Source organism: Maniola jurtina, chromosome 27, assembly GCF_905333055.1.
Source record: "Maniola jurtina chromosome 27, ilManJurt1.1, whole genome shotgun sequence".
Classification (NCBI taxonomy): Eukaryota; Metazoa; Arthropoda; class Insecta; order Lepidoptera; family Nymphalidae; genus Maniola; species Maniola jurtina.
Window position 1 is genome coordinate 3,610,886 of NC_060055.1, and position 15,300 is coordinate 3,626,185.

A 15,300-nucleotide genomic window follows, 5' to 3' on the forward strand; every position below is an offset into this window, starting at 1 on the left:
TAACCCATTTTACCGAACGACTAGTCTTAAAACTGGGTAGGTTACCCTATATTTCGCAGACTACAATTTTTATTTTGGCATAAGGCTGCTTTTCCATCAGAGATGAGCTGAGCTACGTTGCTATGGATGCGTTTGATATCCACCAATCATATTCATTGGTGCACAGCTTAGCACTGGTGGAAACGGATTCAACTTAGATATGTTTTTATATGGAAGGATGCGTGCTATGGGTGCCTGCTATGGGCCGTCGCGAGTGGTGTAGCTATGTGCAGGCACGGCAGTACGCGTGAGCGCCTCTCTCACCGCTTCCCTACTATCGATACATCGCATAGCTCGAGCTGCGCATCTTTCTCGCGCAGCTACTTTGCGGCGGCGCATCTTCATAGCGCATCTCCTCGCACAGCTACATAGCTTAGTATTGGTGGAAACGGTCACATATTTTCGTAGCGTAGATTTCCCATCTTCGTAGCATAGCTGCATAGCACATCTCTGGTGGAAAGGCACCCTAAATCTGGTACCTATTGCAAAAGTACAAACTACCGGATTTACCGATAAAACCAAGCATTTATCATGTGTTAATGATAAAAGTCCGAAATAGGCAACATCTAGCCAAGCGCGCTCCATCTTAGGCTGCATCATCACTTGCTAGCAGGTCTGATTGCAGCCAAGCGCTAGTCTATATAATTTTTTTTTTAAAGAGGGCGAAAGTTAAATAAAACTAGATATTTATTGTAATACATATGTCTTTTATTGCACTTAAACACAGGCAAAAAATACATAGAACACCTTCACAGACAATTATAATAAGACATTTACGGCCGTATTCACAAACGTTACTATTCAGTCACAGTGCGCTCGAACGCATAGTGTAGGTTCCACCAATCAGATCATTGTAAATTGACGTGATGCAGTCATCTGATTGGTGGAACGGACACTGTGCGTTCGAGCGCACTATGAGACCTCATAGTAACGTTTGTGAATACGGGTGTTAGAGTATGTACAGTACCCGGCAGGAAATATTGTACATCGACATTTAGAAAGAGATAGCGGTTCGTAGAGCGTTGTCTCTGTCGTTGAGACCGACAAAACGTCACATAGATATGAGTGACAGAGACAATGCTCTACGAAGCCGAAATCGATCTTATCTGTAAAAGACGAAGTCAAAAAGATACAGATAAGATACTCTAAATTTAGTTTAGAGAAAACCCCAAAATGGACTTCGTCTGTGATGGCGTTTGCTGGCGCGCGTGCTGTGATTGTTTGGAGTGTTTTTTTTTGTTAAGAGTGGCTGGTTTTTGTGTTAGTTGGTGTTTTTTGGTGGTGGAACTGACTGGGAAGCGCTCTAAAGGGGCGCCGCGCGTATGTCGGCGGGCGCCGGCGCAGACGGAGTCCATACTTGTATAAATTCAATAACTTGAAAATATCACAAACTTGACATTGGCTAATCAGAGTAAAGCCAGATTTAAAGAAAAAAAAAAAAACCCCAAAATCGACGCCAACTAATTCTGACTCTCTGAACTTAACAGGTCTAAATCTAGTGCTATTCTTTTTCACAGTTAGGACTATGAAAGGGATAGTTACATTAATACATACAATCGCCCTTTAGAAAGGGATTTCGGCTCGTAGAGCGTTGTCTCTGTCACTCATACCTATGTGACGTTTTGTCGGTCTAAAGGACAGAGACAACGCTCTACAAAACCTTTTCGTTCCAAAGGTCGATCTACAATATTTCCTGCCGGGTAAGTACTATTACATAATCATAAAATAAATATTTTAAATTAATTAAGTATACTAAATAATATTTTGATACTTAAAAATAGGATGATTATAATATTGTGATGCTTATAAATAAAATAATTATCGTCTTAAAAGAAATAAGACACGGATATCACATACCGAAATTATAAAAAAAAAGATTAGCTTATAAAAGTCAGTCTTAGTCTATACTAAATACATTCATACAATACAATACAACAGAATCACAATACAACATGTAATGCGTACAAAATGTCTTCTCACGCGCCATTTTTAACCCCTGACCCAAAAAGAGGGGTGTTATAAGTTTAACGTGTATCTGTCTATGGCATCGAAGCTGCTAAACTAATGAACCGATTTTAATTTAGTTTTTTTTTGTTTGAAAGGTGTCTTGATCGAGAGTGTTCTTAGCTATAATCCAAGAAAATCGGTTCAGCCGTTTGAAAGTTATCAGCTCTTTTCTAGTTACTGTAACCTTCGCTTGTCGGGGGTGTTATAAATTTTTTTATTTACACTTGTAGGTATCTCTTTAGGCTGTGGTTAAACTAACGACGCAATTTCTTCCTATGTGGACGTGGCTTAACATTGATTGTATGTCAATAGGGTAAAGCGTCGTCCATCTGGACGGTCATGAGGGAATCTTCAGGGTGTATCTCCAATAATGCTTCCGTACCATCGTTGAAAGGGAAGGACACGCTGCCATCCACTACCAGACCTGGTAAAAGAAAAAATATCAAATATCAGTATCACACTAATATTATAAAGACGAAAGTTTGGCTGTATGTAGGTATGTGTGTATGTGTGTGTATTTTGGTTACTCCTTAACGCAAAAACTACTGGACGGATTTGCCTGAAATTTAGAATGGATATAGATTATACCCTGAATTAGCATATAGGCTACTTTTTATCCCGGAAAATCATAGTTTCCACGGGATTTTTAAAAATTTAACGAACGAAGTCGCGGGCATCAGCTAGTAAAATATATAAAAAACTATCCTTTCAAAATGTATGATCAAAGTGTGTTTCGGCGTGCGTCAAAAATTTTCTGATAATATAGGGTGCTAGCATAAAGAAGCAGGTTTCCGGTACCGAAAAGTCTTTCACCAATAGAAAGCTACACTACTCCTGAGTAACATAGGCCATATTTTATTTTCAAAAAATGCGAAGACGGGGCGGGCCGCTAGTATAGGTATAAGACAAGAATCGAAATCGGATCGGGTCAGGGGTTCTACCCCTGCCTTGTAAAGAAGAAAGTCAGTCAGTTCAGTCTGTCGTGTTTAATATCTCTTTTATCATATCACTAGATTTGTTTGGTGAAATGATCAAATTGAGTTGTTATTTTAATATCTGGCGGGGGATTTGATTAAATCCCGGTTTTTATCATTCCCTGGGACATGGATAACATCTCTGGAACTCATAAATAAACCAACCTTTCATTTACTAACCTTAGTCGAGAAAAACTCAAAGAAATTAAAACTATCAAGTACTTTTCGAAAAAAAAATCTTACCAGCATCAGTGCAATGTGACCGCACCCTAACCGCGCCGGCTCTGTCGCGAACTCTCAAGCCACGCGGCGTCGGCCATTCCTCAAACGTTATGTACTCTCGTACTGAGTAGGCCAAGTACTCCGAATCTGGAACAATTTTTATATTCAAAGTACTACTATGTAGATGATACGAAAAATGGTCAAGTGCGAGTCAGACTCGCGCTCTGAGGGTTCCGTACTCGGACATTTTTTCCGACATTTTGCACGATAAATCAAAAACCATTATGTGTAAAAATAAATAAAAATCTGTTTTAGAATGTACAGGTAAAGTCCTTTCATATGATACCCCACTTGGTATAGTTATCTTACTTTGAAAATTGACACACATTTTAATCTTTTTTAATGATGTAACCAGAAAATCACTGTTATCGGATTTATTCCTTTACTTGTGCTATAAGACCTACCTACCTGGAAAATTTCATGATTCTAGGTCAACGGGAAGTACGCTATAGGTTTTCTTGACAGACACGACAGACAGACAGACGGACAACGAAGTGATCCTATAAGGGTTCCTTTTTTCCTTTTGAGGTACGAAAACCTAAAAACCGTAAAAAAGTGTATTGATAATGGCCTTTAACTGTTCCCCGGATTTCCGAACGTCAAAATCAGCTAAGCGGATGGGGTGTGAAAAGGCAATAGACTGATAGACAAACAGACATATACAGTTTCCCAATCATTGTATTAGTATGAATTTTCACTTTTGATTTTTCGACTTATTTATATCATGTCAGGTAGGGCAGAAGCAAATTATTCCAACCATCAAAAAGATGCCGAGTTACAGCCTTTAAACCCTCGTAGCTTTAAGTTTACGTAATTAATTATCACCATTACACCTTACAAAAACAACTTAGCATCAATAATTTAAAATTTAAAAAACCCCGACAAAAAAACCTAGAAAATAAGGTAACCTAATAAATAAGAAAACTAGAAAAGAGCTGATTACTTTCAAACGGCTGAACCGATTTTCTTCGTTTATAGCTAAGAAAACTCCCGATCAAGACACCTTTCAAATAAAAAAAAACTAAATTAAAATCGGTTCATTCGTTTAGGAGCTACGATGCCACAGACAGATACACAGATACACACGTCAAACTTATAACACGCCTCTTTTTGGGTCGGGGTTTAATAAGCGTACAATGGTACCTACCCCCTTAGAATAAATTATTTGATTTTAATATTAAATACAAATAATAATTCACCTGCAGGGAACATCAACTTCTGGTTATATTTCTCGGCGACTTCCCTCGCCTTTTCCAGCGTAGTTTCCATCTTCATGTTATAGTCCTCGCCCAGTATCTTCATCAGCTCCAGGACTGAGTGCGTTCGGAGACAGTTAATACTGGAATAAATTTTGTTATTATAAACTACTGTGGGTTCATGAGGTTTCGAATTTGGTACAGAGTTACATCTTAGTTCACATCCCGGGGACAGACATAGGCTACTTTTTATCCCGGAAAATCAGAGTTCTCACGGGATTTCTAAAGGTCCATCCGTTTAACCGATTTATATGAAAGGTTCCGTGGTAGCTTGAGTGCCGGAATTGACATAGGCAACTTTTTATCCCGGAAAATCAGAGATCCTACGGGGTCATGCACTTATCCGGTTTATATGGGTACAGAGGTAGTTTGCGTCCCGGAAATTGACATAGGCAACTTTTTATCCCGGAACATCAGAGATCCTACGGGGTTCATGCACTTATCCGATTTATATGGTTACAGAGGTAGTTTGGGTCCCGGAAATTGACATAGGCAACTTTTTATCCCGGAACATCAGAGATCCTACGGGGTTCATGCACTTATCCGATTTATATGGTTACAGAGGTAGTTTGGGTCCCGGAAATTGACATAGGCAACTTTTTATCCCGGAACATCAGAGATCCTACGGGGTTCATGCACTTATCCGATTTATATGGTTACAGAGGTAGTTTGGGTCCCGGAAATTGACATGGGCAACTTTTTATCCCGGAACATCAGAGATCCCACGGGGTTCATGCACTTATCCGATTTATATGGGTACAGAGGTAGTTTGCGTCCCGGAAATTGACATAGGCAAGTTTTTATCCCGGAAAAGCAAGGAGTTCCCACGGGATTTTTTTAAAAACCTAAATAGACGCGTGCATAGTCGCGGACATCATCTAGTCTTACCTATAATGCCAGGAAGTACTTCCAGTGCCGGTAGTCACACACAAGCCGGAACTTTTTGTGTGTGTCCATTTCCCGTTGTCGATCTGTAGCCGCAATAGCGATACTCGTGACGTCACACTTTCTCCTATAAATACCTGAACAAATCAGAAAAAACTTTTAGCACATCCATACTAATATTATAAATGCAAAAGTGTGTCTGCTACCTTTTCACTGCCCAACAGTTTAACCGATTCTGACGGGTACAGGGTTAGCTTTTATCCCGGGGACGAACATAGGCTGCTTTTTATCTTTAACTTAGCGTTATTATTATACTACCTTATCACAATCAAATCCCAATAAACATTTGCCTTGAATTTTTAGTGTGTAGTTTATAGTATAGCGTGCAAAACTCGGATCAATGCCCCACCTACAACGCGGCATTGACTTCGAGTGGCCTATTTACGGAACGTTCGTTGATCTCTACGTTTTTGCTAGCGTTTTGGTTACACCCTGTATAACTATAGTTGGACAGACGACATCAAACGAGTCGCAGGAAGCTGCTGGATGGCGGTAACGCAAGATCATGGTGTGTGTGTGTTTATGTGTGTCAGTTGATATAATGGGGGTATAATATCATAATACAGCGTTATTACATACTAGCCGGTGCCCGCGACTTCGCCCGCGTCGATGAAGTCCCGTGGGAACTCTTTGATTTTCAGAGATGAAAAGTAGCCTATGTGCTAATCCAGGATATTATCTATCTCCATTCCAAATTTCAGTTAAATCTGTCTAGTAGTTTTTGCGTGAAGGAGTAACAAATATATACACACACTCAAACTTTCGCTTTTATAATATTAGTGTGAAGTGTAATTGTTCTTACCTCATTTAAAGCCAAAAACGGCAGAACTTTAGTGGCCAGTGTGGAACTGTTGTCGTCAGTGTTGAAGTTTGTTTGCTTCTTTGTTGGCGAGTCTGGACTGTCCAGTGGATTTTGTACTGGTGGATATCTGCGTGTGAAATTATATCAATTAGTTAATAATAGCCAAGCCAAGCCATAGCCAAGCCAAGTCATAGCCAAGTGCGCCTCAAAACAGAAGTATAAGCGTGAGCTCACTTGACAATAGCTGCTATTGTCAAGCGCAAAAATGCCTATTAAAGTCTTGTACTGTAGTAGTAAAACCGGTCAAGTGCGAGTCAGACTCGCGCAACAAGGGTTTCTTACATATTATTACTAAGGGTATTTTTTCCGACATTTTGCAAGATAAATGAAAAACTTTCATAAATAAAAATCTGTTTTAGAATGCACAGGTAAAGTCTTTTCATTTGATAGCCCAATTGGTATAGTTATCTTACTTTGGAAATTAAAAATTTTTTCATGAACACATTTCAAATTTTTTTTGTGATGTAACCACAAATTTATGGTTTTCAGATTTTGCCTTTTCATGTGCTATAAGACCTAGCTACCGACCTTTCATGATTCTAGGTCAACGGGAAGTACCCTATAGGTTTTCTTGACAGACGGACAGACAGCAAAGTGATCCTATATGTCGGATCGAGCCGAGGATTGTTTAAGAATTGATGAAGGCAGGCGAAGATCCTTAGGGTCTGCTTCGATCACTAGGCGATCTTCAGACGTGTTAAGGACAATACTTCCGTTTACTGCATGTCACAACTACCAGCGTAACTAGGTAAACCTAACCTAACCTACCTAGACCGGCTCCTCCACCCCTTACACCGGTCCCAAACCAACCATCTAACCTAACCACCACAATAACAACTCGTTTAACCAACAGAACCACTTTAGGTAACCACTACTCTAAAACCTACAGTACGACAGACTATTCCTACTGAGAAGTGTCCTCGGCAACAACCGGACGAATAATGCCTCGCTACGCACAGCGTGTCTGATTTTATAGTCCAACGACGACAGTGGGGAGATGACGTAATGCTCAGTGAGCAAAGTATTGACAGCTAAAAGTCGGTACCGCCGACACGGCCATTCTGACCTGCGTACGTCCTCGTACGCTAAATGTCACAAAGCATGTGAGGACAAAACCATAACCACAAAGTCACTATACCGCTCGTCTATCCTGACTAGCAGTTAACTGTCAATGAACATCTTTCTCATTCTAAACCTGGACATCAATGTCCCCTCAACCACTCAACACTAGTGGACCGGACATCAGCGTCCCCTCAGTCAGTAAACCTCCGTAAACCAGAAACATTACAATAATTAACGTACAATGCTATTGGTTATGATTCTGACCATCACGGCTTTTTCTAGGGCTCTTTGGCTTGGCTAATTCATCACATCTCAACACTTAGGAAGTTGACACAACCAACCTAGGTTAAGAAATCACTTTCAACTGATCATCTGTCTAAAAAATAGGCTAACACTGCGAGAAGAACCATAACCTAATTACAAGAACTCATCTACTGACATGTCGCGACGCGAAAGTTAGTTGAACCGATTCTAAACTACAGTTCATATGATTAGAGCGCAATTGTTATTGCAACTCTTAATCAATCATTATTCAAAACGAATTTACCACTGGTTCGGAATGCCACAACCTAGCGAGAAGAACCAGCAAGAAACTCGGTGGCGTCTAACTGAGTAATTAATTTCTTGGTATCTAACTGAACTTAAAAACAAAATTTTTTTTTTTTTTTTTTGGTTGTTGTTAAGGGTATGTGGTTAACTGTAACTGTGCGGTGTCTATGACAGTAAAACTCTTTTAACATCGTCGCGTCACGGCCATTCTGACGCGCGACCGTCCTCGGGAGCTAGCTGGTGACCGGTCCGTCCCCACCGTCCCTGATTCATGGATTGTCCGATATTGCTCGTGCGCGTTCGTGCTCGCCTTCGTAAATCAGCGCCGACATGGCCATTCTGACCACAGGTCGCCCTCGACCTGCCAAAGAAAAAAAAAGAACACAGTACCGTTGTACGAAACAGATTACGCACGGAAGCCCTCATCCTCGTTGGACACGACTAATAGTGAAAGTAAGGAGGCCCCTGTCCTCAACTTACGTCACAAAACACAAAAGTAAGGAGGCCCCTGTCCTCAACTTACGTCACAAAACACAAAAGTAAGGAGGCCCCTGTCCTCAACTTACGACACAAAACACAAAAGTAAGGAGGCCCCTGTCCTCAACTTACAAAACACAGAAGTAAGGAGGCCCCTGTCCTCAACTTACGTCACACACACAAACGTCACAAAACACAGAAGTAAGGAGGCCCCTGTCCTCAACTTACGTCACACACACAAACGTCACAAAACACAAAAGTAAGGAGGCCCCTGTCCTCAACTTACGTCACACACACAAAGCGGCAATATTAAGATTTTGAAAAAGTGCAGATTACCTGTAGCTTTCACCTCCTGGACTTGAATCAGATGTCCTTGTCTTTGTCACCATTAACCACTCGTTTCCAGATATTCCAAGCTTTGGTAATTGATTCACGTATCTCCAAGAGTTTTGGCTCGACCTTGCAACAAGCCAGCTATTTTCTTCGATGTGGTTAGGTGGAGCTGAAGAGGCTCCACGGTTTATCCCGCTTCTGATGTCGGATCGAGCCGAGGATTGTTTAAGAATTGATGAAGGCAGGCGAAGATCCTTAGGGTCTGCTTCGATCACTAGGCGATCTTCAGACGTGTTAAGGACAATACTTCCGTTTACTGCATGTCACAACTACCAGCGTAACTAGGTAAACCTAACCTAACCTACCTAGACCGGCTCCTCCACCCCTTACACCGGTCCCAAACCAACCATCTAACCTAACCACCACAATAACAACTCGTTTAACCAACAGAACCACTTTAGGTAACCACTACTCTAAAACCTACAGTACGACAGACTATTCCTACTGAGAAGTGTCCTCGGCAACAACCGGACGAATAATGCCTCGCTACGCACAGCGTGTCTGATTTTATAGTCCAACGACGACAGTGGGGAGATGACGTAATGCTCAGTGAGCAAAGTATTGACAGCTAAAAGTCGGTACCGCCGACATATAAGGGTTCCGTTTTTCATTTTGAGGTACGGAACTTGGGAACAAGATCGGAGCTTTTTCTGAGGACTACCGACGCAAAAGGCTTCATTGACTGCACTATTATATCTATGCATAGAACCCACCTGCAGTAATGTAAAGTGTGTAAGTCTACAGGGGTGATGGTGTCCAATAGTTTGGGCTCGCACGTGATGGTGGTCCTTATCCGAGAGCGCCGCATCCATCTGAACCTGCCCTAAAATAATAACTGTGCTGTAGGAAGATCTAAATCCACACTTCCATACTAATATTACAGGGTATAAACAGAACGCTAGCAAAAACGTAGACAGGTTATAGTACTTATGATTACTGATAAGATACCATAAAAAAGTACGAAAAAAAATTAAAATCCTGTATATTTTAAAAGTTCATATTTCAAATAAAACATCTGACTGAAGCTAGAACGTTCCGTAAATAGATCACTCGAAGTCTAGTTTACTGTGTCTGTGTCACCTAGGATTAGCCTCGAACACGTACGAAGCGATTTGCTTCCTCTTTTCTAATCCGAACCGCTAGGATATGGAACGCCCTTCCGGCATCAGTTTTCCCTTCCACCTATAACATGGGTACCTTCAAGTCAAGAGTGAATAGGCAACTTCTCGGCAAGCGCGCTCCATCTTAGGCTGCATCATCACTTGCTAGCGAGTCTGATTGCAGCCAAGCACTAGTCTATATAATTTTAGAAAAAAAATTGTGTCAAATGACCAACGTACCTCTTTCAAAGCGTGTAGCGCACCCTTAACGTCATTGGAACACCATGTGGGTAGACAAAGTCTGCCAACTGACTTGTGTGGTGCGCTGTTGAATCCTATCACTGGTTTACTGTGAACAAAGAAAAATATCACACTAATAATATTATAAAGGCGAAAGTTTGTGTGTATATGTGAGTGTGTGTGTTTGTTACTCCTTCACGCAAAAACTACTTGACGGATTCGGCTAAAATTTGGAATGGAGATAGATAATATCTTGGATTAACACATAGGTTACTTTTTATCCCGGAAAATCAAAGAGTTCCCACGGGATTTCGAAAAACTTAAATCCACGCAGACGAAGTCGCGGGCGACAGCTAGTAATATTATAAAGGCGAAAGTTTGTGTGTATGTGTGTGTGTGTATGTTTGTTACTCCTTCACGCAAAAACTACTTGACGGATTCGGCTGAAATTTGGAATGGCGATAGATGATATCCTGGATTAGCACATAGGCTACTATTTATCCCGGAAAATCAAAGAGTTCCCACGGGATTTCGAAAAACCTAAATCCACGCGGGCGAAGTCGCGGGCATCGGCTAGTATTTAATATAACTAGGCTACTAGTAGGCAAATCCTACGCTCCGCCTCAGGAAAGTGGGAAAGTCATTTGTGGGAATGAAAAGAGCAACCGCCGAGTTTCTTGCTGGTTCTTCTCGGTAGGAACGGCATTCCGAACCAATGGTAAATTATTGCGATGATTCAAAGGCACTTGTAAGTTTACTTGAATAAAAATATATTCTATTCTACTCTAACGAATTCACCTTATACAGAGTCTTTTAGTGGTTGTATAGCCGTGGCTAAAGGGAATAAATAAATAAAAAATACTTACTTAGCATCCCTGACTCTGGAAGCGGCGAGTAGAAAGGTACCATCACCACCGACTGGTACCACCACGTCGCACCAATTTATCAGTTCATCGTTGTATGTTAACCTGGAAGAAATATGTATATTATTATACGATTTACACCCATATACACACTGAAATTTTAATGGCGCAGCAGAAAGATTTGCCCTCATTAGTAATAATCACACTAATATTATAAAATATGTGAAAGTTTGTGTGTATGTGTATGTGTGTGTGTGTGTGTGTGTGTTTGTTACTCCTTCACGCAAAAATTACCGGACGGATTTGGCTGAAATTTGGAATGGAGATAGATAATATCCTGGATTAGCACATAGGCTACTTTTTATCCCGGATAATCAAAGAGTTCCCGCGGGATTTCGAAAATCAAAATCCACTCTTGCGAAGTCGCGGGCTTCGGCTAGTACTAGATAAACTTTATAAATAAAAATGTTTTTGCTTTGAAATAATTAAAAAAAAAAAACATCGAATCGCAAGCGTGAGACAAATAGTAAGTCTAGTATAAATGAACGGAAAATATGATGCGTTTGCAAATTGATTGCAATTGATTTTTCGATTTATTAGTTCCAGACTGTGCGCTAAACAATGAATTGATCGATTAAACAATCGATTTAGATTTCTATTCGATTATTTTTATGTAAACGAATAAATCGACAATCGATTGTTATTCGATTCATTCGATTGTTTTTTTTATTTCAACAACAATCGCACATCGCTAGTAGTGGATAGCAGATTGAGGAAATAATCATGTCTCATAGTAATTATCCATTATCAGTTTATCATAACATGTGTCGATGTAATTATTAAGACAACTAGAGTCAACTATTTAGATTACTTAATCTTTATTATATTTACGTTTTGACCCTGGTTAGTTCGCATAAATATAAATACATTCTGACCCCGAACTTGTAACGCATTTAAAACTCGTGTAAAAATAGACATAGTTTATGGTTACTAGTCTACGTTATGATAATAGATGTCGCTATTAGATCTACTATGCAAAAAAAAAGTCTTGTCTATGGTCTTAACTCTTTGGCGGGTGGAACCTTAAATAGTGCTTTTTTTTGCTCTCTCGTCTGGCTTTACAAAGATTAGCCAATGTCAAGTTTGTAGTTATTTGTAACAAATTAGTTACAATTACAATACAAGTGTGGACCCCGTCTGTGCCGGCGCTCGCCGACATACGCACGGCACCCCCTTAGAGTGCTTTCCAGTCAGTTTTAACAAAAAAAAAAAAAACACTCCAAAAAGGCAGAGCACGCCGCCCCCGCCAGCTAACACCAACACCACGGTAATGGTATGTATAGGCGTAAATACGTTTGTATGAAGAAGCGCGTAAGAAGTGAATGGTCTTGGCAAGTCTTGGTTATACTGCAGTGTTACTTTATCTTTATTTGCACAAAGTTTTATAATCTCTACAAGGCCATATTTATTTTTAACATAAAAGACAGAGAAAGAGCCCGTGAGGGCCAGATCTTCGTTAATTTACAGATACTACTGCCAAAACCACCATGATCCAAACTTCATAGTCACTGATGTTCCTCCCTGTTGTGGGGACAATGCGCAGAGAGGCTTTCATAAAAAAACGAAGTTCTGGCCCTGACTGGCTCTTAGTGCATTGAGAAAATCCAAAACGTTTGGTAAATTCAATAAATGGCAGTTGATAAGATAACATATTTTGGTGTGTAAAATTGTCAGTTTTTATTCAATAACGAAGGTCTGGACCTCACTGGTTCTTAGTGCATTGAGAAAATCCAAAACGTTTGGTAAATTCAATAAATGGCAGTTGACAAGATAACATATTTTTGTGCGTAAAATTGACAGATTTTATTCAATAACGAAGGTCTGGACCTCACTGGTTCTTAGTGCACTGGGAAAATCCAAAACGTTTGATAAATTCAATAAATGGCAGTTGATAAGATAAGATATTTTGGTACGGAAAATTGTGCGATCCATTTTAAAGATTTGTTATTTAGCAAGATTCTTACAACTTTATACCTACATTAAATTATGTTTCTTTTTGGATATATTTTAAAAACCTCTCAAGGGCGAGTCGGACTCGCACCTGAAGGGTTCCGTACCTACCTTCGTACATGAAATACATAACACTTTTAAATATTTTTTATGTAACTTAAAATTCACGGTTTTCGGATTTTTCACTTTACTTGTGCTATAAAACATTGCTACAGTACAACCAAATTAATAATGCGCATAGAAATCTTCGTCACTTTTCGGCAACGGTCGTATGATACACATGATATTGACTCCTATTTGTTTACAACAAGGTGCAAAATTCGTCGTATTCCCAGAAACACCCGAATCATTGAATCGTAAGAGCCCTAAACAATGCACTTGCATTTTGCACCTTGTTATAAAAGAATAGGAGTCAATATCATGTGTATCATACGACCGTTGCCGAACAGTGACGAAGATTTCTATGCGCATTATTAATTTGGTTGTACTGTACTTGATTACAATTTCATGATTCTAGGCCAACGGTAAGTACCCTATAGGTTTTGATCCCCTTGACTGATCTTGACAGACACGACAGACAGACAAACAACGAAGTGATCCTATAAGGGTTTCTTTGGCAACCTGGGCGGTCTACTTGGCTTCTGGAGCGAGCTTGGATGGCTGGAGTGAAGACTTCAGCGGGGAGGGGCAACGCACGCACAACAGACGGAAACGTTTAAGTGCGGAAACCAGCCCAGAGAGAAGAAAGAAAGAAAGAAGGGTTTCTTTTTCTCTGGAGATATGGAACCCTAAAAATGATCTCCAAGTGTTCATTGGTAGAAGACTACTTTTAAGTATCAATTTGTCTATTTTAATCGATAGGATTAGGATAAGAACTAGAATGCTGGGCACTTTTGGGGCTAGTATCGGCATTCCCCTTTAAATCACACTAATCACACTATAAAATTATAAAGGAGAAAGTTTGTATGTGTGTGTGTGTGTGTGTGTGTGTATGTTTGTTACTCCTTCACGCAAAAACTACTGGACGGATTGGGCTGAAATTTAGAATGGAGATAGATTATTACCTGGATTAGCACATAGGCTACTTTTTATCCCGGAAAATCAAAGAGTTCCCACGGGAATTTTAAAAAACCTACATCCACGCGAACGAAGTCGCGGGCATCAGCTAGTGTTGTATAGAATTTCGGTTTGGTTTTCAGTCGGGTGTGTTTTGGGCGATTTGTGTGGTGCTGCGTGGTGGTTGCGCGCATTGCTTTGCTTGGTGGCTGGCTTTTTTGCATGTTTAGCAGTGGGAGGGACGGGCGATGCATGTCGCATGCTGCATGACCAAGTTGTGTTTTAGCGGATTATACCAAATTAAGCTTATATAGAAGATTTAACTTGTGAAATCATAAGTACCTATATATTATTATCAGTGCAAATATTTTAATGCAAATTATCTTATCCTTGAACACAGCTGTCAAAAGCTTATCCTGATTGATAAATTGGCATTGGATTAATATGATTCTGCTATTGCAATCAATGCAAATATTTCCTTATTATACTTGCATAACGCATATGAAATACGCGCTACTGGCAAAGAACTATTTGACATTATATATTGCTGCTTGATTGAGTGACATTAAAATATTTTTTCGTAGAAAACCTTCAATGGATTAACAAGTGTAAATTAAAAATTTATAACACCCCCGACAAGTGAAGGTTACAGTAACTAGAAAAGAGCTGATAACTTTCAAACAGCTGAACCGATTTTCTTGGATTATAGTTAAGAACACTCTCGATCAAGCAACCTTTCAAACAAAAAAAACTAAATAAAAATCGGTTCATTAATTTAGGAGCTACGATGCCACAGACAGATAGACAGATACACAGATACACACGTCAAGCTTATAACACCCCTTTTTTTGGGTCGGGGGTTAAAAATAAATGTCAAATGAGCTTGGTGGCTACCATTAAGTGTTAGACACTAAGTTAGCGAATCAGTAGGCTGGTCTGATGTAAGGCTATTAGCAGTGGCTATACTCTACCCACGGAGAGAAGTTAGTATAGCGCTATCTTTGTTATGTAATTCCATACAAATGACAGAGACAAAAATCTCAGTGAAAGTTAACCGTTATACTCGTACGCTAATTTTGAGTGGCCAACTATGACTACTTCGGAACGTACTTTTACGGACTCGGGTCGGATGAGTGCGTAATCGCCCTAACCAGCGGTGTCAGTGTGCTTATCCATACTAATATT

The 15,300-nt window shown here is 40.0% G+C and overlaps 1 protein-coding gene across 1 annotated transcript in view; it reads right to left on the reverse strand.

Moving 5' to 3' along the window:
* Positions 1–2,210: 2,210 nt before the first annotated feature.
* The window catches only part of LOC123879037 (NAD kinase 2, mitochondrial), a 32,151-nt gene continuing 19,061 nt past the window's right edge, over positions 2,211–15,300 (reverse strand). The window contains exons 4-11 of the mRNA XM_045926539.1: positions 11,053–11,154; positions 10,187–10,295; positions 9,560–9,669; positions 6,306–6,432; positions 5,447–5,580; positions 4,502–4,641; positions 3,264–3,389; positions 2,211–2,470 (exon numbers count right to left, since the gene is read on the reverse strand). Of these exons, the coding sequence (XP_045782495.1) occupies positions 2,352–2,470; positions 3,264–3,389; positions 4,502–4,641; positions 5,447–5,580; positions 6,306–6,432; positions 9,560–9,669; positions 10,187–10,295; positions 11,053–11,154 (967 nt within the window). The 3' untranslated portion in view covers positions 2,211–2,351. The remainder of the gene's footprint in view (positions 2,471–3,263; positions 3,390–4,501; positions 4,642–5,446; positions 5,581–6,305; positions 6,433–9,559; positions 9,670–10,186; positions 10,296–11,052; positions 11,155–15,300) is intronic.